The sequence below is a fragment of the Lontra canadensis genome, unplaced genomic scaffold (genome assembly GCF_010015895.1).
Source record: "Lontra canadensis isolate GAN:19392208 unplaced genomic scaffold, GSC_riverotter_1.0 scaffold10, whole genome shotgun sequence".
Lineage (NCBI taxonomy): Eukaryota > Metazoa > Chordata > Mammalia > Carnivora > Mustelidae > Lontra > Lontra canadensis.
Genome location: NW_022631004.1, coordinates 5,567,837 through 5,594,372, shown reverse-complemented (window position 1 = coordinate 5,594,372; position 26,536 = coordinate 5,567,837). Strand labels below are relative to the sequence as shown.

At 40.8% G+C, this 26,536-nt stretch overlaps 1 protein-coding gene across 5 annotated transcripts in view; it reads left to right on the top strand.

Moving 5' to 3' along the window:
- Positions 1-26,536, top strand: part of FAM160A1 (family with sequence similarity 160 member A1) — a 228,964-nt gene that overhangs the window by 126,141 nt on the left and 76,287 nt on the right. For 4 of the 5 annotated variants that reach the window (XM_032855522.1, XM_032855525.1, XM_032855523.1 and 1 more), the window contains one exon: positions 22,164-22,395. In XM_032855522.1, coding sequence (XP_032711413.1) covers positions 22,291-22,395 — 105 coding nt within the window. In that variant the 5' untranslated portion in view covers positions 22,164-22,290. Of the gene's footprint in view, positions 1-13,296; positions 13,314-22,163; positions 22,396-26,536 lie in introns of those variants that run through there. The other variant, XM_032855527.1, reaches the window with a different exon arrangement.

The window sequence follows — 26,536 nt, the reverse complement described above, 5'->3', positions numbered from 1 at the left end:
TTTCCTTCAAAGCAGTTTTTTTAAGTTGCCCTGCTGTTTTCTCCTTATCGTCTCATGTAGCCCAGTCAGTCCCTCACCACCACACCAGCTGCTTTGTCTATAATCTCTCTGTCAAAAACCCCATTCCAACATATCCCATGTTTATCTACCAGACTAATTTCCTTACATTACTCTTTTGTCCTGTAACCAACTACTTTGCTCAGAAATCTTTATTAGCTCCCAATTGCCTAATGAATTAGGGCTTTAACTCATTTGTCTGGCTTTCATTCTCCAGTTCCGTGCACCTTGTCAGCTATAGTTCCTGGACTCTTTGAAGGTCCACCGACCACTCAGGGTGAACTTATTTGCTGCTCTGTCATAGTGTCGTGGTTTAAGAGCGTGCGTTCTGGGGTCACATTAGCGTGGGATCATATGCTGGTTCAGCCACTTACCTTGGACAGTTCATCTTTTAGGTTTCTTATCTATAGATTGGGCATAATGATAGTCCTTCCTTCACAGAAGTGTGAAGTGTGAGTTGTATATGTCTCTCTCAAAGAAAGACATATACAACAAATTCTCAAAGAATTCAGCAAAAGGGTGAGCTATTAAGGTATTATGCATATGTAGTCTAAAATGCCCTTCTAATCATTGTCTCAGTACTTATGTGTTCTTACTGTGTGTCAGACACCACCCTAAAACTCCTAACTGAATTTGTTTATTTCTCACAAGAACTCTGTGAGGAAGGAACTGAGAGCAGTCCTATTTTATAGAGGAGAAGACTGAGTCTGAGAGTTGGAGTGACTTGCCTAAACTCACATGGTTGATAAATGGCAGGGCTAGGATTTGATTCTTGGCAAAATCTAGCTCTAGAGTCAGTGCTCTTAAGCGTTATTCTGTAAACCTAAATTCTACTGGTGAATTCCCATCCCCACCCTACTGCCAGCCTCTAGGAATGTCTCTCTGTCTGAACTCCTAATGCTTGTTAATAGGGTAATAGGAAGACTGAGTTAGTAATTGCTGGAGTCCTCATTGTTTTGTGTCCTACAATGCTGTACATAGACTAAAAATTCCTTGGACTATGAAGTTATTACATGTGAAAATAGAGATTTTGGAATATGGAAACATCAAAGAAGAAAATAAAATACTCCCTGCTGTTCCCATGTTATCTGTCCTCTTAGTGTTATTTATAAATAGTTTACATATATACCTGGTAATATGGAGCATATTCATACATTATATACAATTATGGTCATGCCATGTATATAATTTTATATCCTGCTTACCTTGCTTAACATTATGTGTTTGCCTATGTCATTAAATATTCTAAATCACCATTGTCATGAGTACAATTTAATTGTGTAATTTGTCTGCAGTTGGACCTACTGTTTACATCCAGTTTTCAAATGACTAATAAATATTTCTGTAATTAAGTGGGTCATAGGTCATGGCTTTGAAGAGGACTTCTGGTATAGAAGCAAAATTGCCTTTTGGAGATGGTACCAGTTTATTACTTCACTATTGTGGGAAACTCCAGGTGTTTCAGTTGACTTGTTGACTACTTGTTCACTGTTCTTGTTGATCAATAACATTTTGATTAGTCATTGCTAATGTGATAGGTGATCGCGGGTAAGGGGTCAGGGCTCGAACTGTACCCAACCTGAAGCATGCAGTGTTCCATGAGTACTTACCTGGTTGATTGTTGAGTAGAGATGTAAGGGGCTCTGTAGAATTCTAGGATTTCGGAACTGGAGGATAGTGCGCAAACCATTCAACCCATGTTTTGAAGATAAAGGAAGTGAGATGCAAGGAGGTTAAGCAACTTATCCAAGTTCTTAGAACTGGTTAGGAGCGGAATGAGTCTTGCTTGATCTGGTTTTCAAACCCATTGATTTTTCATTATGTCACACTGTTTCTCATTTCCCTTAATTATTCATGTACATCTGTCTGTCCGGCTTCCCAGACACAGCTGACCAAATTTGGAGGTACCGCTTAGAATAAAATAATCAATGTTTGTAACTCTTTGGGGCTAAGGTAAGAGGATTCTGGTTGACATAATCAGGCGGTCCAGCTTTGGCACTATGTGATTCCTCCTTTCCCCACGTAGAGCCTGTCAGGTGCCTGTCAGTGCTTAACACCGATAAAATGGAGGAAGTTGTGATGATGGGGACTTGCATGGTGACCTGTTCCTGACAGAGAGAAGCCTCAGGCTTTGTGAGGTTGTTTAGTGCTTTGTTCTTGGAAACAGGTTTCCTTATGGGTATGGACTGTGGTGGTACTTGCCATCAGGCTGGGAGGTTCTCTCTTCCGCCATGGTGTTGAGGAAAGCCTTGGTGTGGAGCTAATCCATGGACGCTGACTCCCATCTGACTGAACCTTGCCCTGGAACCTGGTCCTCAGAAGCATCATTCTATCTAATGCAGCCTCGCTTTCCAGGTTCTGAAGTGTGTAAGTCTTCACTGCTCTCACTCTCTTTGCATTTCTCTTAAGGGCAATTGGTTTCCCAGGAAGTCTGGGTAGCATGGATGAGTATTTCTGTATATCGGTATTGGGAGATGAGAAGTAAATGCAATGAATTTTTGCAGTTCAGATCTTTTTTTTTGATGTTGTTGTGATTAAGCCATAAAAAGGTTAAGAGCTTCAAGGCTGGAAATGAACATTAAATTCATATCTCTCCTTTACTGCCAATAAGATTGACTAAAATGTCCTGCCCAGATATTTCCTCACTTTTCTTAGTCTCAAAATAACCTGCCTTTATCACCCTGTCCTTAAACAAAGAGCATAGGGTGTTATTAATTGATGACAAGAACTATCTTGATGGATTAAAATTTCCCTGTAAAAATAATAAAAAAAGAAACCTGCTTTGAAAATCCTCTGGCCTTTGGGGAAAGGTGAATGCCTAAATCCTAGTTAATATGCTTTTGGATGAGAAGTTTAGAAAAGGAACTTTTAAGAGATAATTATGTCCTTTATCTCTCAGGAACATATTATGGTTGTTTAAACATCATGGAAATGATAGGTAAAACCGGGCTTCAATTTTTGGCATGACAGCCCCCTTTCCCTTTCCTTTATCTATTCGTCCATTAATTCACTCAGATATTATTAAGACCTCTTATGTGACATGCATTGGGTAAAGTGTTAAGATTTTAACAGGGAGCAAGCAAGCCTAGCGAAGTGAGTCTCTTCTAAAATAGGGTTGGGAGGCCATAGGAGGAGGACCATACGGGAGTACTCATTGGAGGAATGATGAACTTCTTGAACTTGTAAGCCAGCCAGAACAAAGGCCCTTCCCTTGGATTTAACTTTGTCCTGGCCATGGCAACTGGATTGTCCATAGCCTTTGCTTTGAAAGGAGCCGGTTTGGTTTAAGAAGCTTTAGTCCCTCATTTGCAGGTCGACCCAGCCAACCCCCAGTTAACCTAATTTCCCTGTTTGGCATAGAGGATCTAAACGAAAACTGCATTCCTAACTTTTCGCTTTTATAACTCTGCCCCCTCTTTGTCTTCCTTGGAACACAATTTGGGTAGAAACCTGAGTTTGTCCACTGAGTTGCAGTTCTAATCACCCAAATAAATGCTTTTAGTGTGTGTGTGTGTGTGTGTGTGTGTGTGTGTGTGTGTGTGTGTTTAAAAATTTAATTTTATTGGGGCGCCTGGGTGGCTCAGTGGGTTAAAGCCTCTGCCTTCAGCTCAGATCATGGTCCTGCGGTCCTGGGATCGAGCCCCACATCGGGCTCTCTGCTCAGCAGGGAGCCTGCTCCCTCCTCTCTCTCTCTGCCTGCCTCTCTGCCTACCTGTGATCTCTATCTGTCAAATAAATAAATTTAAAAAAATTAATTTTATCTTTTTTCAGTGTTCCAAAATTCATTGTTTATGCACCACACCCAGTGCTCCATGCAATATGTGCCCTCCTTAATACCCACCATCGGGCTCACCCAACCCCCACCCCCTTCCCCTTCAAAACCCTCAGTTGTTTTTAAACAATATTCAGTGAGTTCTTTCCTGGTCAACAAAGGCATGGGGAATCTAGCAGCGAACAAAATAACAGACCTTGCTTTCATGGAGTTTATAGGCTGGTGGGGCAAAAAGTCAAGTCCTTCCGGAAAGACTTGCTAGTGGTAGAGACATGCAAGGTGAGACCTGAAGAGTGAGAAGATCTCTTAGTCCCCCAAGATTTAAGAACATGCCTACAGTGAATAGTTCTGGAAATGTGGGGATATGCATAGGAAATGTGAAAAAAGGAGGGCCCTGAATCTATTCAGGCTTAATTACAGTCTTCATCTCAGCAGCAGAAACTGTCTGCTGTTATTTGAGAGCCTAAACTTTGTTTCTCTAGGTAGCCAGGTTCATGGCCAGACGGAAATGCCAAGTTTCCAGTTACAACTGCAAGGGCATTCTTTTCAGACCCCCCACCCCCCAATCGGATCCGGCAGCTCCAACGACTCCTGCCTCGCCACTTGTTACCTTAGTTGGAAGACTATGTAGTCATTCTTTGTCTAGATTGGAAGTTTTGATTGGAATGGATTATTTCTACCCAGAACCCGGGAGAAAATAATTGTGACATGCTTCTGCGCCATGGTGCCACTGCCTGGCCTTGTTTTGTTCCCTGAAAGGTCGTCATGAACGAATGAATGCAGGCCATCAGCTGCATCCTGCGTCGTGTAAGAAGTGGCAGGAGCACCTGCCGCTGTGTGCTACAGAGAAGGTCTCTCTGAACCAGGACGCACTTCCCTATTTCACGTGTAAATGGCAGCTCGAAGAGAAAAGACGCCCTTTGGAACAGGCCACAGACTCACAGAAAGGCTGAGGCTAAAGCTCCAAGATCAGCTCATCGACGTTCTTTGAACTTTCTTAGACACTTCCCCCCGCCCCCCCGCCAACAAAATCTTCTTTGGAAATCTCGAATATAAATATGATAAAAGCAATGAATCGACACCTTAGAGAGTTTTAATATTCATTATTTTTTAAATGCCTGTGCACCAATTCTCCCCAAAGCTCTTGGGTTCTGGCAGGAACAGGCTGAAAAATAGCTCATTTATATTAGTGCTTGCGGCGGGAGAGACGCGGCCGAGCACTTACTTGCAGTGCTGCATTTCCTCTCCCTAGCAGCTCTGTGATGTAGACGTCATTATGGTCCTCTCTATTTTACACGTGAGGCATTAGGCCCATTGAGCTTTAATGTCCTGCCTAAGTGAGTGGCCAGTAAGTGATGGGAGTTGGACTTGAACCGGGTCTCCCTGACTAACCAGTCAATGTCCTTAATTGCTGATCTAGTGAGACCCTAGCACTAGACGTCACAGGCTATTGTCTTGACCTCCTGAGGTCACATTTGTGGTCATTGTCAGTGCCAGGATCAGGACTCAGAAATTCTGACCGCTGGTCCAACGTTCTTCGTGCTGTACCCTCGTGACGGCTGCTTTGGAATTATCAGAGGGATATATCCTAGATCAGGTAGTGCCCCCAGAACAGTTCCCTGAAACAAAATGTAGTCCAGAGCCCACACATCCTTTGCACATAGTGTGAGAATAGGCATTTTTTTTTTTTTTGAAAGATGAGTGTTTATTAGAGGGGAGAATCTCCTTCCTCCTCTCTCCTCTCTTATTATCTGTTCTGTAACCCAAACAAGCAAAAACGTCTTTGAAAAGTGCGTATTTTTGAAAGAAGAAGTTAGTAGTTGGGTTCAATTTATTTGTCTTTTTCTCCAGGTTGTTGGTATTTATTTATTTTAAATGAACTCAGTTACCTACCAGTCTAACCTAAGGGGTATGTATTTTTTTTTTAAGAATTTATTTATTTATTTGACAGAAATTACAAGTAGGCAGAGAGGCAGAGGGGGAAGCAGGCTCCCTGCGGAGCAGAGAGCCTGATGCTGGGCTGATCCCTGGACCCTGAGATCGTGACCTGAGCTGAAGGCAGAGGCTTAACCCACTGAGCCACCCAGGCGCCCCGGGGTATGTATTTTTTAAGTGGTAATGTCAGCACATAGAGTAAAGTCCCCTTTTTTATGTTAATTCTTAAGATTGGTTTGGAGTCATTTAGAACTATAAGAGACTGAATATTGGGAAATATTGACTGAACTCACTGAAGCAGCCTGGTATCGTTTTTATTAGTTTGCCTAGCAAAGGTTATGGTCTTTTCTGTGTGAAGGCTTGAACATTTTAAAGAATTTTTGTTGGTTAAAGAAATAGGATTTTCTTTCTTTCTAAGTGTCTCTGATAGCTGCAGATATGTCCGTCGTTTCTCATGGTTGGCTGATAGTGGCGGTGAGTGTTGCTGGTGGTCCTGGGGTGTGGACTCTAAGATGGACGTGTTGCACATAGGAGTTGGTTAGGGGGTGCTCTTTGAGTCTACTGTGGGAAGAAGAGGAAGCAGGACTGGGCAGAGAGAGCAATGATGGACTGCCATCCAGTCTCAACAAAGGCCTGGGCGGACCCTACAGGGGACCCAGGAGCTGTCGTGAGCTGGGGTGAGGGGTTGCACCCTCCCTTAGTCTAGGCACTGATGTGGCTGCCTTCAAAGAGAAGGAGTCATCCTGGGCATAGTGGCTGTCTTCAGAGAAGGCTGATAGCCCGGAACACTCCTAGCAGCTGGGAGAATAAATCTCAGTCCTTGAGGGCCTGGGAGGATGTTACAGCACCTTGCACCTGGCTGTTCACTCTTGAAATGCAGTAGAAGGAGAGCAGAAGGTAGAGACAAGGTTATCAGATAATCATTGCTCGATGATTATGGTTTAAAGGTAAATGGGTAGTTGTATAAGATGAAGTTTTTTTTTTTTTAAAGATTTTTATTTATTTATTTGACAGAGATCACAAGTAGGCAGAGAGGCAGGCAGAGAGAGAGGAGGAAGCAGGCTCCCTGCTGAGCAGAAAGCCCGATGTGGGGCTCGATCCCAGGACCCTGGGATCATGACCTGAGCCGAAAGCAGAGGCTTTAACCCACTGAGCCACCCAGGCGCCCCTAAGATGAAGTTTGTTAACTAATTCAGCCATCCCTGTGTGTGTGTGTTAAAACAGTTTGATGTATAAGTCCATAAAAAGAATATTTTTGGTATAGAATATCTTTAGTATAGAATTTACCTAATTCATTGTGTGATTTATTCTAGTATTAAATTCCAACTCTGGCTAAGGCACGGATTTTTAAATTGCTCACACAGGCATGTGCTTTGTATTGTGATTATCTAAAGAAAAGTCTGGAAGCATGCTGCATGGAGATGAGCATGGTCTATAGAAATTTTGTGTAACCAGGAGCCAGATTGCAGAAGCTGATCTGAAGAGGGGATTTAATGTAAGGATTAATGACCTGAATTTTTATTTAAAATACTGCATGGTTTTATAGTTCATAAACAGTTGTACAAAACACATGGAGTTACATCATGATTTGCTAATTTAAATTATATACAAAAAATTGCAGTAGATCTGCAATTGAATTTATGAGCCGTTCCTCAATTTGATCAGTATATGCCATATGAAAAGCAAACACAAACATGTTTTGAATCAGCATTTTGGGTAATGCATCTTTTGATACATCTCCTCTTTTGGAACTGAAGTGATGAATCGGGATATATTACATGGCTAATGTTCCCTGGTTTTGTTTTGTTTTTGTTTTTGTTTTTTTATTTGTAGGATAACCAGTTTTGTTCATCTTTCTAACATGCATTGGAATCACAAACCAGTTGGATTTCATTTGCATAGCTAGTCCTTGTGTAAGCAGGGAAATAGAATAGCTTCTCTAGTGGCTGACACCCCGAGTTCTCTAGACTGTTTGAGTGATATGGTGTGGCGGTAGCAATGTCTGATTGACTAGTGACTATAGCTTCTTCAAGCAGTTGTTTTATTTATTACCAAACTTTTAATCTCTCTAAGAGTTGGATTTGTGGTCTGTACAAATTCCATGACACTGTTCTGTTGACATCACGGTCAAATAAATAACGAAGGGAGATATTTCATTAGGAGCCAGAATGCTGGGAATCACATCCTGTTTTTATCACAGACTTCTCATTTGCTTAGGTGAATTGCTGCCTTGTGTCACTCTCAGATACATTCTTTATACAAACAGGGTATCAGTGAAAGAACCCTTTTTGGTGAAGCCACTCTGACTCCTTTTCCTGACCATGGCTGTGATGGACTCCCCTTCTCTGTCATCTAGTCCTCCTCGTCTTTCTGCCTCTGCTTCATGTAAACATTCACTTTTCTGTAAGCTTCAGTTCCTTTAACTATAAAATGGGTATTGACAGGCCCTACTTCACTGAGTGGTCCTGAGAATGAAAAAGACAGTTTCATATGCTGCTGTGCAGAGTGAATGCCCATGTATGGCAGCTCATTTCACCAGCTCTGACTATTCCTTGCCCAGGCAAACCTCTCCCTACTGTGAGCTGCTTATTCCCCCAGGGTCTCAAACTGGATCTTTTTTTTTTTTTTCTTCCCCCTTCAAAGATTATATTTATTTATTTGACAGAGAGACAGAGAGAGAGAGAGATAACAAGTAGGCAGAGAAGCAGGTGGGGGGTGGGGTGGGTGGGAAGCAAGCTCCCTGCTTAGCAGAGAACCCTAGCTGGGGCTCAATCCCAGACCCTGAGATCATGACCTGAGCTGAAGGGGGAAGCTTAACCCACTGAGCCACCCAGGCGCCCCTCAGACTGGATCTTACATTCTCCACACATCTTGGGGCAGTTGGATAAGTGCTTCTTGAATCACCCATGAATACAAGAAGATGTGATCCCTACCCTCAAGAAGACCAGAGTCTGGGTCTGCAACAGCTGTAACACAAAGCAGAAACTATGTTGCCGTGGGGAGCTGGAATGAAGAGGTTTAGAGAAGAAAGAGAGTGATAGGACAGGTTGAAGGCAGGGACTTAGTAGGCATACAGCATGATGTTTTTGATCCTGGCAACCAGAGGTTTTGGGATGCTAGAATTTTTTTTTTTTTTTTGAAAGGTTTTATTTATTCATTTGAGGGGGAGAAAGAGAGAGAGAGGACAAGCGGGGGGGGGGGGGGGGGGGGGGCAGAGGGGGGGGAAGCAAACTGTCTGCTGAGTGGGGAGCCCAACATGGGTTCCATCCCAGGTCCCCAAGATCATGACCAGAGCCGAAGGCAGGCACTTAACCAACTGAGTCACCCAGGAACCCTGGGTTGCTGGAAATTTTTTGCTAAATTTTACTGGACATGTTACATATTTGCTTTGAATTCTATCCCCCTCAACTTTTAGTGATAGCTTGTTTTTGGAACTTTACATGTGACAGGGGTGGACAGAGTGGTTTTTGTTTTGTTTTGTTTTTTGCCCAAGCAGGTAGAATTAGATCTGAGAGCTTCTGTTAAATGCATTTAGGTCATTTTGGCACTTTTGCAACAATGTAGCCAATATATCTACCATTATTTATACTGGTTATGCTGTTATGCTGAGCATATGCTTATTTCATATGCATGGTGATAGTTCGTGTGTCGATAATTTGAACATTTTTGAATTTAAAAAATTTTCATTATATAGTTATTCTATTTAATGACTTTGAAAAGATTCTCCAGAGAGAGAGTAGAATTAATGATTTTTTAATCACATTTTTTTTGGCTAGCATGTTCTGCTTTGTGGTTTTACTCCCCCAGTCACATAAGCCAGATTTAGGAGAGAAATCACAGGGGGATCTGTTCAGACAGTACTTGTTTGATTCCCCCAGAGGCACTGGCTCTTAGATCTTCTACTAGTGTAACTCCTCTGATCTTTTATTCTGTAAGGTGTTTGTGTCTCTGTATGATGGATGTTTCACTGACCCAAGTAAATGGAAGAAAATTTTCTCCAGCCTTTAAATGTATTGCTTTCCTTGTTCTTTCAAAAACACACTTTTCTTGGGTAAGAACATTTTAGAGGCATCTGGCATCAAATCAACAGAATTGTGGCCTTTAATGGAATTTGAAGCACTGAGAGGTGGTTTGATTGGTAGGAATCCATTTTTGTTTCTTTTTCCTAGCTATACCCCCTATACACAATAAAGAAACAACTCCCCACCTCCCCTTGTTTTTTGAAACAAGAGTATCTGATTTTATTGAATCTTGTACTTTGGCTTTTATTGTCACTTTCCTTTTTCCCTTGAAGGGGAGGAAAAACTCTCAACTTGTGTACAGAGTAAATTAAATTATGAGGAGAATAGTCCATGGAGTTAAAACAAGATGAACTGAGGTTTTGGAATTGAATCTGAGCTTTGCCACGATGTTGCCGATAGTCTAATCTATGATTCAGAAACATATTAGTCATTTTGATATACTGTTGATTTGACTAATTACCCTGAAGGCTGGCTGGCAGACTGAATTGCCCAAGTCACCTAGTAATTTCGATCAAATCAACGAGTAATTATAGTTTTGTGCAGGCAACAAATATAGAATACTGATTATGGTAGACTAAAGATGTTATTGTGATATAATCATATAAAATACTTAATTCTGCGTTATAGCAGCCTTTACCTTTTTCGTACCTCAATACTTAAATTCTCAGCACACAATGGAGAAAGGTTGTGGCAGCTTTTTGGGGAGAATCGTTTTATTCTTTCAGTATAAACGTGAGATTTTCTGGTGATAAGGTAAATACTTATATTTTAAATGTACCTTAATTATAATAAGTATGTTTCTAGAAGCCCTCAGAACTAAATATGGTCAGACTTGAAACTCAAAATTCTCTTAGATTTCCCACAGAAAGAGCTTAGAAATGAGCAATTTGTGTGGCAGAGCCCGAAGTTATTGTGACTAATTTCACTATTGATTCATCAGATAAATACTAACATTAGCACGATCGGGCCTACCTAAAATCCAAATACTGACGTTTGTTGGGTTTGCATTCTGTCATCATCCTTCTCCCCTTTGGGGAGATCCTTCTCCAGAGGATGGTGTTTATTACTGAACTGGTAGTTGGCAATGTTTCTATGCTATTTTTGTGGGCATAAATGTAAAATATTGTAGAAACAGCCATGTTGACTGATGAAAAAAATCTGTCTTTAATTTTACTTGTGTTGTCTCCTGCATGGTTTACCTATGTTCCTTTTCCGTGAAAGCAGGAAATATAATTTACTCAGAATTAGTGCAGATTTGCTGTGTAATTAATGTTTGTGGAGCTCCTCCAGGGGAATTACTCTGTGTTGTGCAGTAACTTCATCCACTGTGGACGTACTTGACAAAAAAAAAAAAAAAAAAAAAAAAAAGAAAAAAAAAGAAAAATCAGAAAGAAAGAAAACAATGATTGAAAAGTTTCAGATATTTTGAATTTGCTCTAAGGGAATTGTAGATGTTCTACTCTTTTCTTGCGTGGCCTTACTTTCTACCTCCCTGTCATCGTGTGAATGTCTCCATGTGATGAGAGTCCTTCTTGCATTTGAAGATGCACTTTTTTTTTGGGTACAGCCTGTCCCCAAGTGCCTACTACTTTGTTGGGATACTCAGGTATTTCTCCAGCTTCATGAGAAAAAGTTTGTTGATTTCCAACAAGGGCTTCGCTGAGGGGTATGGTAGTAATTGTGAGTATTTGCGTGTCTTGCCTTGTGCATTGACGTTAGAGCCTCATTTTGCAACAGGTAAGTTGCAATTCCATTCCAGTGGTACTGAGTCAGATCATCAATTTTTGGTAATCCTGCAGGATTTAGAATGGAAGTGAATTATTATGCATATATATGGTAATATTAAATAAAATTATTCTTCCAAAAAGAGGAATGCCTTTGCTTCCATATTCTCTTCACAGCTCCTTTGATTTTAGAACTTAATTAGCTCTAAAGTGCTAGATGCTTTGAAGGGAAAGTAGGGACCCTTGTCTACTCTTTTTGCTCATTGTTTTCTACCTGAAGCACTAACTCTAGGGAGAAATGGTGCCCATTGCAAAATGTGTCTCCAGCAAAACCGAATTTAAAACACCATCTTTGATTTTTCTTTCCTCGCTTTTGCTTTCTCTTTATTTCCCTCCCATACAAAAGACACTGATACACACATGTTAATTTAGTGGAGAAGAGTTTTAATTAAAGAAGTACGGGTAGCCTGAAACCATTCCAGTCTGTGCCAGTCTCTCTCGAGGCAAGTGTAGATGAACTGAAGCAGAATATGGGAGACTCACGATCTACCCAGTTGCTTCTGGAGGCTTATAGATAAATTAATGCCTTCCTCCCCACGAGGACAGCCTCTCCGCAGGTCTGCTCAGGGGGCTGGCAGCCATCCAGTCAGTAAGCCTTCCTGGCGCAACAGAGGGACTGCTTCCTGCAAGTGGCTTCAGCTTCTACTTAAATTCCTGAAAAGGCATCACAGCCTAAATTCTGGACCCCCCAAGCACAAATTAGAGCCTCCATTACCCTTTGTTAATTGCAAATTACATATGGCTCTTCTACTGTAGTGTCTCTGAAGAGGCAGCCACTAATGATTAGTATTTATGTCTGCGTGCGGAGCTAGACTTGTGTGCGCGCACGCGCGTGCCTCTCTCTGCTCAGGGAGACATGGACTCAGAGTGTACCTCACCTTAAGGTAAAGCGCGGCTCTGTTCACGAGTAAGCAGTCTCTTACCTAGTTCCCTACCGGACTTCCACAGGATGACGCTGGTGGTAAAAGGGAGGCTGCAGGGTAGTGGGAGCTGGTGCTCACCAGGGTGGTATTTTTCAGAGAAAGTTGAAGAATTTCATTTGTAGATGCATCATGATCTTTGGCTTTTTTTTTTTTTTTAATATTTTTTATTTGTTTATTTTGAGAGAGAGAGAGAGTGAGAGAGAGCATGAGAGGGGAGGTCAGAGGAGAAGCAGACTCCCCATGGAGCTGGGAGCCTGATGTGGGACTCGATCCCAGGGCTCCGGGACCATGACCTGAGCCGAAGGCAGTTGCCCAACCAATTGAGCCACCCAGGCGCCCGTGATCTTTGGTTTTCATGGCAAATACGAGTTCAAAAGATTGAGGTTTGTACAGGTAGAAAAAAAAAATCCTATTAAAAAAAGACAGATGATGGGGCGCCTGGGTGGCTCAGTTGGTTAACCCACTGCCTTTGCCTCAGGTCATGATCCCAGAGTCACAGAATCGAGTCCCGCATCAGGCTACCAGCTCCACAGGGAGTCTGCTTCTTCCTCTGACCTTCTCCCCTCTCATACTCTCTATAGCTTCCGTAAACCGCAGTGCTGGGAGCTTCTCTGAATATGAGAGATCGTCACAGTGAGCTATATTTGCTTAGACGGCTTTTGTTTTTCTTTCAAAAGAGATCCTAGAAAAATGACAGAGACCCGTGGAGAGCCCAGGATTCCTCCAACTACATTTGGAGAAACGGTGATCTAGACTGACAGAAGTTTTGGCAGAGCGTTAACTTTTCATATTCCCAGCGCTATGACCCCCATAAGGAAAGGTAAACTACAGAACTGTAACCCAATAAGTATTATTGCACGATAATATTAAAATAAACATTAGAAAAGCGGTCCTAAAGAATAAGACTGCCACTCTTCTGAATTCTTTCCGCTTTCTTAACATGTCATTTTCGCCCATATTTATTCCATTGGAAGTTAACAGTTCTTAAGTGTAGATGTAGTTGTTTTCCCCTTGTGTGTTTTCTCTTGAATGTTTTCAAACATTCTGTGGTCCTTAAAATGATTCAAGTGGCATATTATGTTAGGATACTCTTCTATCCCTACTCATACCCATCGGGCTGTAATTATTGCAGGGCACCTTTCCCTTCCTGACGAGATGAAGAAGAGACTTCTGGCGCACTGTAACTGCTTTATTAAGCTGGACTTGGGTCCTTTCCTTTGGTTTGGGATGTTCATTGGCTTATATTTTATTTTTATTTATTTTAAAATATTTTATTAGTTTATTTGGCAGACAGCAATCACAAGTAGGCAGAGAGGCAGGCAGAGAGAAAGAAGGGAGGCAAGTTCCCTGCCGAGCAGAGAGCCCTATGCGGGACTTGATCCCAGGACCCTGGGATCACGACCTGAGCTGAAGGCAGAGGCTTTAACCCACTGAGCCACCCAGGTGCCCCCATTGGCTTGTATTTCAAATGAAAAAATGTTTTTGCTAAGTAGAACATGAACATGGTACCAAATTCAAAAGCAGAGAAAAGTAAACAATGAAACGAAATCTTGGTGCCTCCCCTGTCCCCGGCTACCCCATGCCACTCCACTGAGACAGGCTAAGGCACCTTACATACCTTCTTGGGGGCTTTCACAGATGGTCTGTGCACTTACAGGCATACAGAGTAACACATTCCTTTTTTTTTCTTGTATAAATGGTGGCATATGGTACTTGATGTTCTGTCCATATTCCAACAGCCTTTTGATGTCAGTACATTCAGAGCTGCCTTCTATTTTTTTTTTTTTTTAAATTGTGACCTAGGATTCCATTATATAGAAGTGCCTAACTTATATAACCAGGCCATGGCTGGTAGATACTGAAGATCTTTCCACTTGTTTACCCTCTACACCAAAGGACATCACTGTAGTTAGAGAGGTGTTAGTGGTTAAAAGGATTGTGTCTGGGTCAGGCAGATCTCAGGATATCTATATGACCCTGATTAGACCTTCATTACCTTTCTGGGACTCAGTTTCCTTATTTGTGAAAGAAGGAAGTAGAGTTCACAGGATTGTTGAGAAGATTTAATGGTGTGAGGTATTTCAAATAGTCCCGACACAGAGAATTGTTCAATACGTGTCAACTCTTACTGTCGGTCATTCTGCCATTCTGCAAGGTGAATGTGTCTTCCTAGGATAAATGCATAGACGTGGTTTTCCTGACCCAATTTAATTTTGAAGACTGTTGCCAAATAGTTCTCTGTCAGTAGAAACCCAGTTTATGCTCTCACCTGAGGTGTAGGAGGGGCGCTCATTTTTACTTCTCATAAGTCACCTCTTGTTACCTGTAAATACGGACTGTGATTGTGTATTCCTGAGGCCCGTGTAGTAGTTGCTCAGAGGGGAGAGATTTCAAGTGAAAAATTTCTTCTTCCTGAAATTTTTCAGGGCTTCTAGAAGAGCTACTTTTTATTTTTATCAGTATGACATCTTCTCTTGATGATGAACTGATTGTGGCAATAATAAATGTGTAAGCAGTAAACTACTTTAAGCCAGTAGGTTTTTATTATGTACTAAAATCCTTTACCTACTAATGGATGAGAAAATGCAGTCTTTTAAATCTTCATACAACACTGGTACCATTTGTTAGAGGGATTATTATATTTACATGTAAGGAAGTGTTACATTATTTTTCAGTTCATAAAAAATAAATGTGAAATTAGAACTTTATAGTCTTAGGTTATCACTTAAGTGCTGCAATTATTCCACTGACTTGAAGGCAAGATACCAGTCTCGACTAGCTCAAGAACCCGTGGCTTTCACCATTTCTGTCACATGTGTAGTACAACTCTGTGGCCCATTGTATAGACTGGTGAAGAAGAGTGCTTTGTCCTAATCAGCACAGGATTATGTTCTAGGAGACAAGCAGGTTGTTGATTCTGAGCCTTTGCTAACATTATAATAAATGCTGATCATTTTATACCTCTGATTGAGCTTGTACCTCACCTTGCGGTGTTTTGGGTAGGAGCGGAAGTGCCCAGCCAGCCATGAAATTTGAAGTTCAGGCACCAAGACCTGAACTGATTATTATTCAAGAAACTGGTTACTCATACGGCTAGAACAACCCCCATGGTTTTGAGACAGAACCTTTGTTTACAATTCAAGTCACAAAATTTCCACAGCTCTCTTCGGTCATACCTTTAGTATTGGTTGTATTAGTATTAGTATTAGTTGTTAGCCTCTGCTTTGGGACTCTTCATGGTTTTACCATGAATGCATCTTCAAAGTGACTTTTAACCTTTTTTTGAAGGGGGGAGCAATTCATTCACCCTTTTAAAAATTGGCTGAAGACTACTGCCCCCTCTCTCCATAGAAGGATGCCAACAATTTATGAGATCTGTGGATGTACAGGGAATGTTATTGGTACTTCCCTCATTGCATTTTGCGTATCTTATGCCATGCACAGACAGGTGCAGGACATTTTGGCAAAGGAAGCTTTTCTTGTTATTTCAAAAGGCAGTCATCACCTCACTTTCGTTATGCTACAGGTTTCATATCTGAAAATTTTCACTGAAAGCATTTGGAAAACTACTGGGAAGGAACTCATCCTGATTACTACAGCTATAAAGACAAGTACAGACTTGACAGCACAACTTCCCCAAGTACTTACTTTTCCACAGAAAATGACTGAGGCATGTTGGTCAAAAACTTAAAAAAAAATTTTTTTTCCAGGAACATTTCTTGAGAAGAACTTCATTAGTATGAGAAGGTTCTTAGATTCAGAGCATGTAAAAATCTCTGCTTTAGGCTATTACCCCCAGAGAAGTGGTTGGATCATCTTGGGACTGCATTTACTTTAGTTAAGTTTTAGGGCTTTGTGTGAGAAATCTTGACTGAGCTGTCCCTTGATAGCTTTCTTTCTTTCTTTTTTTTTTTTTTAAAGATTTTATTTATTTATTTGACAGACAAAGATCACAAGTAGGCAGAGAGGCAGGCAGAGAGAGAGGAGGAAGCAGGCTCCCTGCTGAGGAGAGAGCCCGATGTGGGGCTCGATCCCAGGACCCTGAGATCATGACCTGAACCGAAGGCAGAGGCTTAACCCACTGAGCCACCCAGGCGCCCCCCTTGATAGCTTTCAACAATATAGTGGTGTGAAAGGGTGGGGCATACTACCAAGGTTGTAGTGATTAATTGGGTTGTTGGGGAGACTCCCCGAGAGTGGTCCAGTTTTCGTGTTTCAACAAATCACTCCATGTGTGCAAGAAACTTCTCTGTTCAGTCATCAGTGAGCTGATGTCTCAACACTTGGTATAATTTTCAAAAGCTGTAATTTTGACATTCCAAATCCTTACCAATAGTGGTTTAGTTTCTTAAATAACCTTAAAAATTAAGTTCCCAAACAAATACTAGGTATGAATATGAATATTAACTTTGATTTTTCTTCTCCATTTTTTTCTGCTTATCAGTCCGTTGCATGGCACTTGGGTTTGACTTAGTTGGCAGCTGGCTCTTGTGAAATTAAAATGTAAAACATGATGGAACTATTTCAAGGAATTATTGACAGTTTTCTGCTGTCTCGTTACTGTTTTAAAATATGCATTTGTCAAAACCTGAAACTATTTGGAATGTATGTATGGGGAGAATTTTCTTTGTGTGTACTCTGTGTTAGCTGGTGACCTACAACTTGGCAGGACAAAATGAGATTCTGCTTTACTGAATAATGGATGGTCATCGACGAATGAGCCAGAGTCAAAAACTATGGCAGGTTGAGGGAGCCCTAGGACAAGGTCCGGGAAAGTCAGGAGCTATTGGATGCTTGCTTTATTTTTCACAGTCCAGAATTGCTATGTGATATGACAGCATGAGAGAAAAGGAAACTGGGCCAGAGGATTACAGCACAGGGAGGATTTAGATTTAATAGGATTTTATTAGGCTCTAAGCAGAGGTTGTCTGAGGTAGTTTGACCCATACTGAATCCCCCTCTCCCCACTGCCATTACTTGTAATTGAGGGCAGAAGTTTCCTCTCTCTTTAGGTGTTCCCAATATTTGAAGAGTCTTCACCCCAGATGGAATTTTACATGATAAGCACATTTACAGTAATCGACTTTTTATGTATTTGGTAGCAGCCGATTCAGGGCATTCGAAAATGCATTCTAAAACAATGAGTTCTTCTACTGGCAAAAAACAAACAAACTGAATTATATTTGAGATGGTTGATTCCTGTGCTTTGGGTTCTTTCAGTGAAATATGCTTTAATTGTTAAAAAGAATACAGATCGAATCCATTTATAACTGGAATTCTTACAAAGAACTTTTGTACAGTGGCCATTATCCTTCTTCAAAGCTTATCTTCTTACCTCTCCCCACTTAGTATATCACTTGGAATAAAGTACAGAAAATCATGACTTTTGAGCTGGGGGAGACCTGAGAGATAATCATGTAGTCCTAACCCACCTAAGAGGTTCCAAATCAAGATCCCTGTTTTCCACTCAAGGTCTCACTGCTGGGTAGTCCTGGGGCTGTGTCCCAGTTCAGAGCTCAAGTCCCCAAGAGGCGACTTGACGTTTACTGACTTCCACACTTGGACAACTGAGCTAAAAGCTCTTAGCCCTCACCCTTTGTTCTCCACTTTAAATCCACCTAATCTCTCGAACCATTTCTACAAACCAACCAGAGAAATATGACGAGGGAAGAAGGAGAAATGGGAAGGGAGCCTGCCATGTCTTTTCATCAGGTTCAAGAGATTACTTCTCATCTGGCAACTCGCTGTGGAAAGGCTCCAAAAGACTCCACCTGGCTTCTTTTTCATCTCTAGGCTTCTCATGCTGTGTTACTGACCTTGCCTTTCCTCTGCTCTAATTGCTCTACTAAAATCCTTAAAAAAAAAGCCAAAACCAAAAACCAACAATAATCAATCAATCTATCTTCAAATTCTCTGTGTTCATTGGTTCCTTCCCATTAGACCTGCAAATATCACTTTTTCCTTAATAAAAATGTTCCCTTGGCTCTGTGTCCCCTTAAGGTGACCATTATTTCTTTTAAATGGTCTTTTCTTTTAAAAGTTTAAAGAACTTTTTATAATCCATTATTAGAGGATATTATATTTAAATAGATAAAAGAAAGATGGTATGAGATCATATATTGTTAAATGCCAAAATGTTTACACTGTAATTTCAGTATGCTAGTGAAAGAGGGGTATATTAAAATATAGTTATTTGTAGTTCAGGGGAAAAATGTGATTTTCACACACTTATAGCTTTCCTAAGTATTGTAGTTTTCAAAGGAGGCTGAATTATGTAAAGATGTCTATTTGGAAATGAGGTTGAAGGAATTTTTATGGTAGAAAGGGTATAATCTAGATGACTAAAATCTAACCTTTTATGATTTTATAGTATATTTTATAACCCTGTGATATGGAAGCATATGCATGTGCTTTTTTTCATAGTCAAAAGATATCATGTACTTTCTTAAAAAAGGCAAATAAGAATACCTACAATTCTTATGTCAGTTATCTCTATCTCCAATGATGATTTAATAACATTTTTCTTTCCTTACTGATGAAAATATTTTTGTATATATTATTAATGAAATATATAAATTTGACTACTCAATAGTTCTGTCTTTGAGGTATAAAATCTGTGCCGGTGTATACATGTGTTTTGATAGCTCCTCCCCCTGCCATGCCAAAAAAAATACCCGTCAGCAACCACACCACAAAACCATAGGCAACCACTGTTGGACAGAGTCCTTTGGGTATTTTTCAGGATTGGCGGTTCATTTGAAGAAAACAAAATCCCTCCGAATGGTTTACAGAGCTCTTTCCCGGGCATGAAATTCAAGTTGGTGTGCATGTGGTGGGTATTTCTGGGAAGAACGGGCTGAGTATGTGGCAGGAGTGTTCCTCTGAGCAGTCCCCACCCCCAGGTACCATAGGCTGAAGAGAGCAGAGGGCAAGAAGGGGGAAATGTCCATCATGCCGTACTCATGATGCAAGCCCGTGTTCTGGTGACAGCAGCCTCTTCTACTTGCTCCTGGCTTTTTGCTAAGTTTTGTCCTGCTCTGTGCTTCACTAGAGACTTTAACTGTGCTCTGAGAGTTAAATAAAAAGCTTGGAGTGGAAAAATGCAAAAAGGAAGAAAGTAAAGCCTGACAACAGGCGAATGCAGAAATGTATTAGAAACCCCGGCGCTTGAGGAAAGGCGCCTTTCTATTGTCTCTCATCAATATGGAGCCCTCTCTTTCTTGTAGTTTTATATTGCCCTGGAGACATGCTAGTGCTCGAATACTCTAACAGGGGAATAAGAGAGAAAGAGAGTGGAAATATCCGGCGCTTTTGTCTCTGGGTATATTCGGAAGTATTTTCATTTATAGAATCTTCTGGCATAGTGTTTCCTTCTTAAATGTGGCTTGCTTGACTTACCACATTCTTCAGGCATCTGTTTCAGGAGTATGATTGGGTAAAGCGTCATCCAAGTGAGATGCACTTTTCTCAGAGAAGATACAGCTTCCTTAAGGGAATAGGGCCAGGGATCATAGCCAGGAGAAAGAATAAAGATTTCTAGAAGGAACCCTCGACTGGGAATCAGGAGACATTCCATTTCCATCAAAACTAACTGGTAGTTTGTGATTTTAGCTAAGCTATTTATCTTGTCTGTAATAAAGTCTCGCTCTCTGCAAGGATTGCATGCAAAGTCCCTTTGAGAATGGGCTTCACAGACCTTAGAGAGCACGTTTCTACTTTTGATTTAGAAGCAGTTGGCATGTTGAATGTTCCCCTCATATGTTTCAAGATGAATCTGAGAATCCTGGAGCTGGAAGGAGCCTTGAAGAGTCTTATCCTTTTTGAACCTCTGGGATAAACCAAAACACTCTGATTTTCCTCATTATTATCATTGTATCCTCTGAATAAAAGCATTTTCACAGAAATACTATGTTTTAGACAGTGAGGGAGTTGAAGTAGAATTTGTTTTATTTATTATCACTTAAAACAGGGTTGCCTGCTGAAATGTTACCTTCAAAGACCAGCCTGTGTGAGGTGAAGGGGCTGGCTGTAGGATCCTAGGGAGGTGCCAGGACCTCAGAGATGGGGAGCACGTACCCTGGGTGTGTGGGGAGGCCACTTCTGGGTTTTAAAATACCGATGGGCCCAGTAAAACATGCCTCTCAGTGACAAAGAGCCATTGTTGGCAGTGGACAGTGTCCTATTGAGAACAATAAATTTGGATTATTAGGAATTACATGTCAGGGAATTCACCAATTTGAATAATAATATATAGTCATAGAAGATACACATTAGCTGTTTTCCTCAGGTATGTGATTTGTGTGAGCCTTCTTCAAACAGACTTTCCTCTTTCGACATACTTTAATCCTCTTCCATTCTCCCTAAAAAATGTTTCCTTTCCTCAGAATGATCAGTTCTAGCCAGTTTTCTATTCTTATGTTCTACCATTTCTTTCAAGAGATGAATGTTGAATGGTTAGCCTCCCATCCCCAAGAAAATATGCCTTAACAACTTTCTAGTGTTTAATTTCACTCCCTACAAAGAACTTGACCAAGAAATCTAACCTAAATCCTCACCTTCAACCCCCTTTCTCACATTTTATTGTTTGTAGGAGGAGCAGTTGACTGGTGTTCTCCTCATAATACCCTTCATATTACTCGGGTGAAAATTGCTGGTTTTTTTTTTTTGTTGTTCGTTTGTTTTTGTTTTTTGTTTTTGTACTACAAGTCTGGAAATTTTATCATGGATTTTGTTTTCCAATGCACTAATAATTATCATGTGATCACTGTACCTCAAACTCTCTCCAGTCTGTACACTCAAAAAAATAGTTTTTTGAACCAGACCCCATCCTTTCTGTGAGCTGACCAAACTGGGGAGATACTGGGCCTATATTGCTGCTTCTCTCTGTGAGTTAGCTCCATGCAGCTGGATCCTATTTGCTGTAAGCTCTGTGACCTCAATATCTTTTTGCTCCCTCCTGGCTCTCTGGTAGTCGGACTCTCTTCATATTTTATCCACATAATTCATTTTCCATTTGTAAGTGTGCTACCTTGTACTCTCACTGAGGAAGCACTATCTTGTTTTTTGATGGATCATTTCTATCTCTGATTTGTCAAGGTTACTTGGAATTCTATTATATTTTGGAAAAGCCAGAAACCTTAACTTGGTTTGTAGCTATGAAATGACTGAGAATGTTTTCGATTCCATGATGACAGCCATTGATTTAAAAAAAAAAAATTCAATCATATTGGACCCAGGAGTCTGGGTGCTGTTTTAGAACTACCCCAAGTTGCATTATGGCATTTATTTCTGTCACTATTAACTAATGGCTTTCCTATTTCTGGATGTTTTTAAATTCCACAGACATTGGTATCATAGTTTCTTGCTTCGTTATAGAAACTAGATTTGAACCATTAGACTTACTGTCTAGAGGGTTTGGTTGGTGGTAGTGAAGAAAATAAACCCAATAATTGTTTAATTTATGTGTGTAGCTTTGGTAGCATCATTTTTTAAAAAATATTTTTAGTAGCAAGGTAAGAGTAAATAAGAATGGGTAGAAATGTCTATTTTGTAGATATTTTTGTACTGTGTTAGACTTTGAGAATGTCTATGTTCTGATTTAAATTTAATGGCCAGTGTCCTATTTAATATATGAACATAACGAGATGCATTTTTGTTACTGTCATTACAGGTTTCAGAAGATGACAGTGAAATGTGAAGAAGTTACGTTTCTTATGTGATACTTGAAAGTTAGTGACTGCTTGCCAAGTTTTCCTGAAAGTTAAATATGACTTAGAAGCACTGATTTATGAAGGCTTATGATGTCATCAGTTACGACGGAAAACAAACTCCAGCAGGCCGTGAGCCTGCAGGGAGTAGACCCAGAAACATGCATGATTGTATTTAAAAACCACTGGGCACAGGTAATGTATGAACCGCCCTTCCTCTGCCGGTCTAGGTAGCCCGTGAGTCCTCTGTCCCATGAACCAGGGCTTTCCTACCTCTGTGATGGGTGACTGGGCTTCCAGAAACATAGAGAGCAAAACCTTTGCAGGTAGGAAGAAAAGCAACTCTCTCTCTTTCTTTCTTCCCTTCTTCCTTCCATCCTCCCTCCTTCCATCCTCCCTCCCTCCCTCCTCCGTTTCCTTCCTTCCTTCCTTCCTCTCTCTCTCTCTCTCCTCCCCCCTTTCCTTTCTTCAGTAGGGATCCAGTTGAAAACCATGGTTTCCATAAAAGCAGTTAGGGAACATGTATATTCCTCAGATATTTTTGGAAGAACAGTCATTGACCTGAAAGGAGCTTGGACATCATGTTGCAATAGACTTGACCAGGATTAGACCCTCTTTCCCTCCTCCCTGGTGATTTCCACCTAGTCCTTACACTGTAACAGTGCTAAAATACATATTTATTAAATATTTACCAAGTGTTGTGCTGAGTACTTCAAAGCCTTATGTCATTTACTCTTCTCCACAAACCCATAAGGCCGTTAGTGTCAGCTTCCTCATTTTACAGATGAGGGAATGGAGGATTAGAGAGGTGGAGTTAACTCTCTTGAGGTTATACAGATAGTGAGTTTCCAAGCAAGTACATAGTGGATCTTGGTCCCTTGGCTGATGTATTTGACCTTTGTGCTCTACCACTTTTCTGGCTGGTAGTCCCTGCATAATTTAAGGAAAGAAGATGCCTGGCGGTATCTGTATTTACTACAAAGCTGATTATAAAAGTTTTTTTGATTATTCAGTTTGACTTCTCTATAACTCTGATCTGCTTGTATAGATAATTATGGGTTCAATGTTCAGAAAATTTATCAGCTCACCACTTTCCTCAGGGAGTTTACAAGTAGTAAAATAAATAAAATTGGTCTTCTTTACTACTTGTCCAACATTACACTCCCTAGGGGAGCTGGTAAGTGGCTATTTATGTGACAGTTTTTTAATGACTACCCAGTTCCTTCCTGTGGCCGCAAACAGCAGAGGGGTTAAAGCACTGAGCCTGCAAATCACAGCAATTATGGGGGACACAATTTAGATCAAAAACAAAATCAATTCTGCTTCTGGGTCACTTTAACTTTGTAGCTTCTTGTCACTAGAGTAAAGCTTCCAAGACTTTTTATGCATTTCCCATTTTCTGACATTTTGCTATTAGAATCTTAATGGGTCTGCTCTGGATTTTAAGGACACATTTGCTTCAGTAAAGGGAGGAAAGTAATTCAGGAGTTTTCTAGATAATTAGAGCAATTATCTTTGACTTTGCACTTTTATAAGTTTTTTAATGTGCTGGTTCCAAAGTGGGGTTGTGAACCCTAAGGGATGTGCCCGTTAGTCCATTGGGTATAGGAAGAGTATTTTAGAAGGCCTGTTTTTGTCTTTATCTTTTGAAAATTTCTATTTTGGGTTTATTAAGTATGTAATATAGTCACATATTAGTATGTGTACATTTATTAATGTATCTAATAATTATTTGTGCTCATTTCTTTTTAAGTGGTAGGAATGCGCAGTTAGACATTTAATATTGAGAATACTTTCAGCCTCAGTCATTTCATTTGGCTGAAAAAGTCCATCATTCTAATTTGCATTCTTGGCTCTGGGCCCATTTTATTTATTTGTGTAAAAATACTTTTGTTGTAAGCATTCCTGGTGGGGAATCGGTGATGTGATCCATTTAGTATTCTGCACCAGTCTTCAAAGACAGGAAATATCATTGACCTCTTGATTTTATGCAGATGGATCATTTGCCCTGTCAGTTTCCACCTTGGGCAAGCTTTCTCCAAAGCTGCTGGAGTGTTGGAGAGTCTTACTTCAGGAATGTACCTTTTCCCACTGGTGAAGGAGTAAATATTGGTCCCATAATCAGATTACTCGTTTCCATATCTGTTATGAATGACTTCAGCATCATCCAACATTTTGGGTGATCTGAAGCATGGCACCCTTTGTGGAGTACAGGAAAATACTGAGTTCAGGGTAAGGATAACTTTGTCAGAGGGAATAGTGTCCAGTTATTAAATACTTCTTTTCATAAAGTGGGGACACTCTTGGTCTTATTCCTCTTTCATTCATTTCTTTAACTTGCTTACCTCTTTAGACTTGGTTTTTCCTTTTAAATAAATCTGCAAAGTTCCCGAAGTCTCTGTCTGCTTCCAAGAAAGGCTCTTTTGGTTACCTTTATGAATAAAAATACTAGTTCAAGTAGCCCCAGCTATGGGTTCATCATTGTAGGCTGCACCAGTGGGACATGGGGATGTGTCAGCCTTGGTCTGAGCTTTTAAAGAATGTATGTGCTAATTTGGATGACGAGGCCAGATACATTATTAGAAAATGAATAATAGTGATTATGGGAATTAAGTCAAAGGAAGGGACTATTATGTGTGAAAATGGCTTGGGAAATGGAGGAAGTGAGATTTGGCTAGCTTGACTATAGGAAAGGAAGGTTTTGATAACAAAGGAATAGAATATTTTAGCGAAGAGGTATTGGGAAGGAATGCTCAGTGTTGGCTTTTTCTGGTGGTAAAAATAGAAAGGTGAAGACAAGGCAAAGTGGAGAGGCAGGGCTACATGTGGGGTAAGGCCCGGGACCTTCAGTTGATAGGAATAAGTGATACTCACTGATCTGGAGGTTTATACATTAGTACTTGGCTGGGAGTCATTCAGGCTGGGGACGCATGTAGAATGGTGGAGAGGATTGGGGGAAAAATGAGTTAAAGTCTGACAGAAAATCCTGTGACTTGTGGGACGATAGCCCCTGGGTTCTCCTGAGGCAACCTAAGGAAGCCTGTAAGGCTGGCAAGAAATGTGGCCTAGTCAGAACTGGGTGACTGCATCGTATTTACTGAAGTGTCCTGTTAGCTAGCAAGCACAGTGTTATTATTCATTTTTTTTTTTAATATGGTAAATTAGGGAAAATGAAGTCAACAGAAGTCTGTGGTATCCGGAGTTCTTCTGTTTGTTAGTATACTTAAGTACAAATTCAGCTTAATTAACATATATTTGACAGGTTCTTTTCCGCTGTTTACTAGTAGCTTCTGTTCCAGACCTTGACTTAACAAAGCAAACTTTGATGGAGGAGGATATCTGCTTGCCCACCTACACCTTGCTGTCTGTCAGAGACAGCTTGTTCTGCAACCTCCATCATCTAAGGCAGTCTGGGATTCTGGAGGCTCGCAGGTGTAGAGGCCTTGAACTAGTCGAGCGCTTGAGTTTCCCAAGGGCTCCCTGGATTCAGGGAGCTCATGACATCCCCAGAAGGGTTCTCTAGTGGACATTCAGGAATAGTTATGTTCCTAACAGTGACTCCGGAGAATCAAGGCTACAGGAATCCTACAGCCTGGTTGCTGGCCTGTGCTTCCTGTTGCTTTCTGAGATGCCATCTTGCGCTGGAAAGTTGCCAGAACAGTGAATCGAAAATCCGAATCTGCCTGTATCTTGTTTCCAGTTGGACACTTTATTGGCCTCTGGGCACCTACAGGCCAGGATGTCACATAGGGTCTTGATTTTACTCCTTGTCTCTGATCTAATCTTCAGAAATGCAACGTTACTTGGAGTTCCTAGCCACCCCCACTCCTAGGCAGTGCCTGGCACGCTAGCTCAGGCTCCTCTGCCTTAGGCATTTCCTCCTCTTCCTGCCTATAATATCCCTCTCCCTGGCTCAATGCCTCATTTTCTTAAGGACTCATTTGGGACATCATTTCTTCTAGGAAACCTTCTGTGTTCTCTTCTATGTTTCCACTCTGGGCTCCAACAACATCCCGAGTGTTTTTTCGCTGTCAGACCAAGCACGTTTTATTAAAATTACATGTACAGTAGCTTCTTCCTAATCTCATTTTGAGCTCCTCATGATCAGAGACCATTTGTAGCTTCCCTACATCTCTAGCGTCAAGAATATCGTAAGCTTATTGTAGATGTTCAATAAATCACCAAGAATATTGTAGGTCTATTGTAGATGTTCAATAAATTGTTGAACCAAGAGACAGGAAATATGAAGTACAACTTTAGAAGAGCTAGGTGACTTAGAAAACACCTTTGAACATGCATTCATATTAAAATATTCTGTAGTTTTCTAGTAGGATCT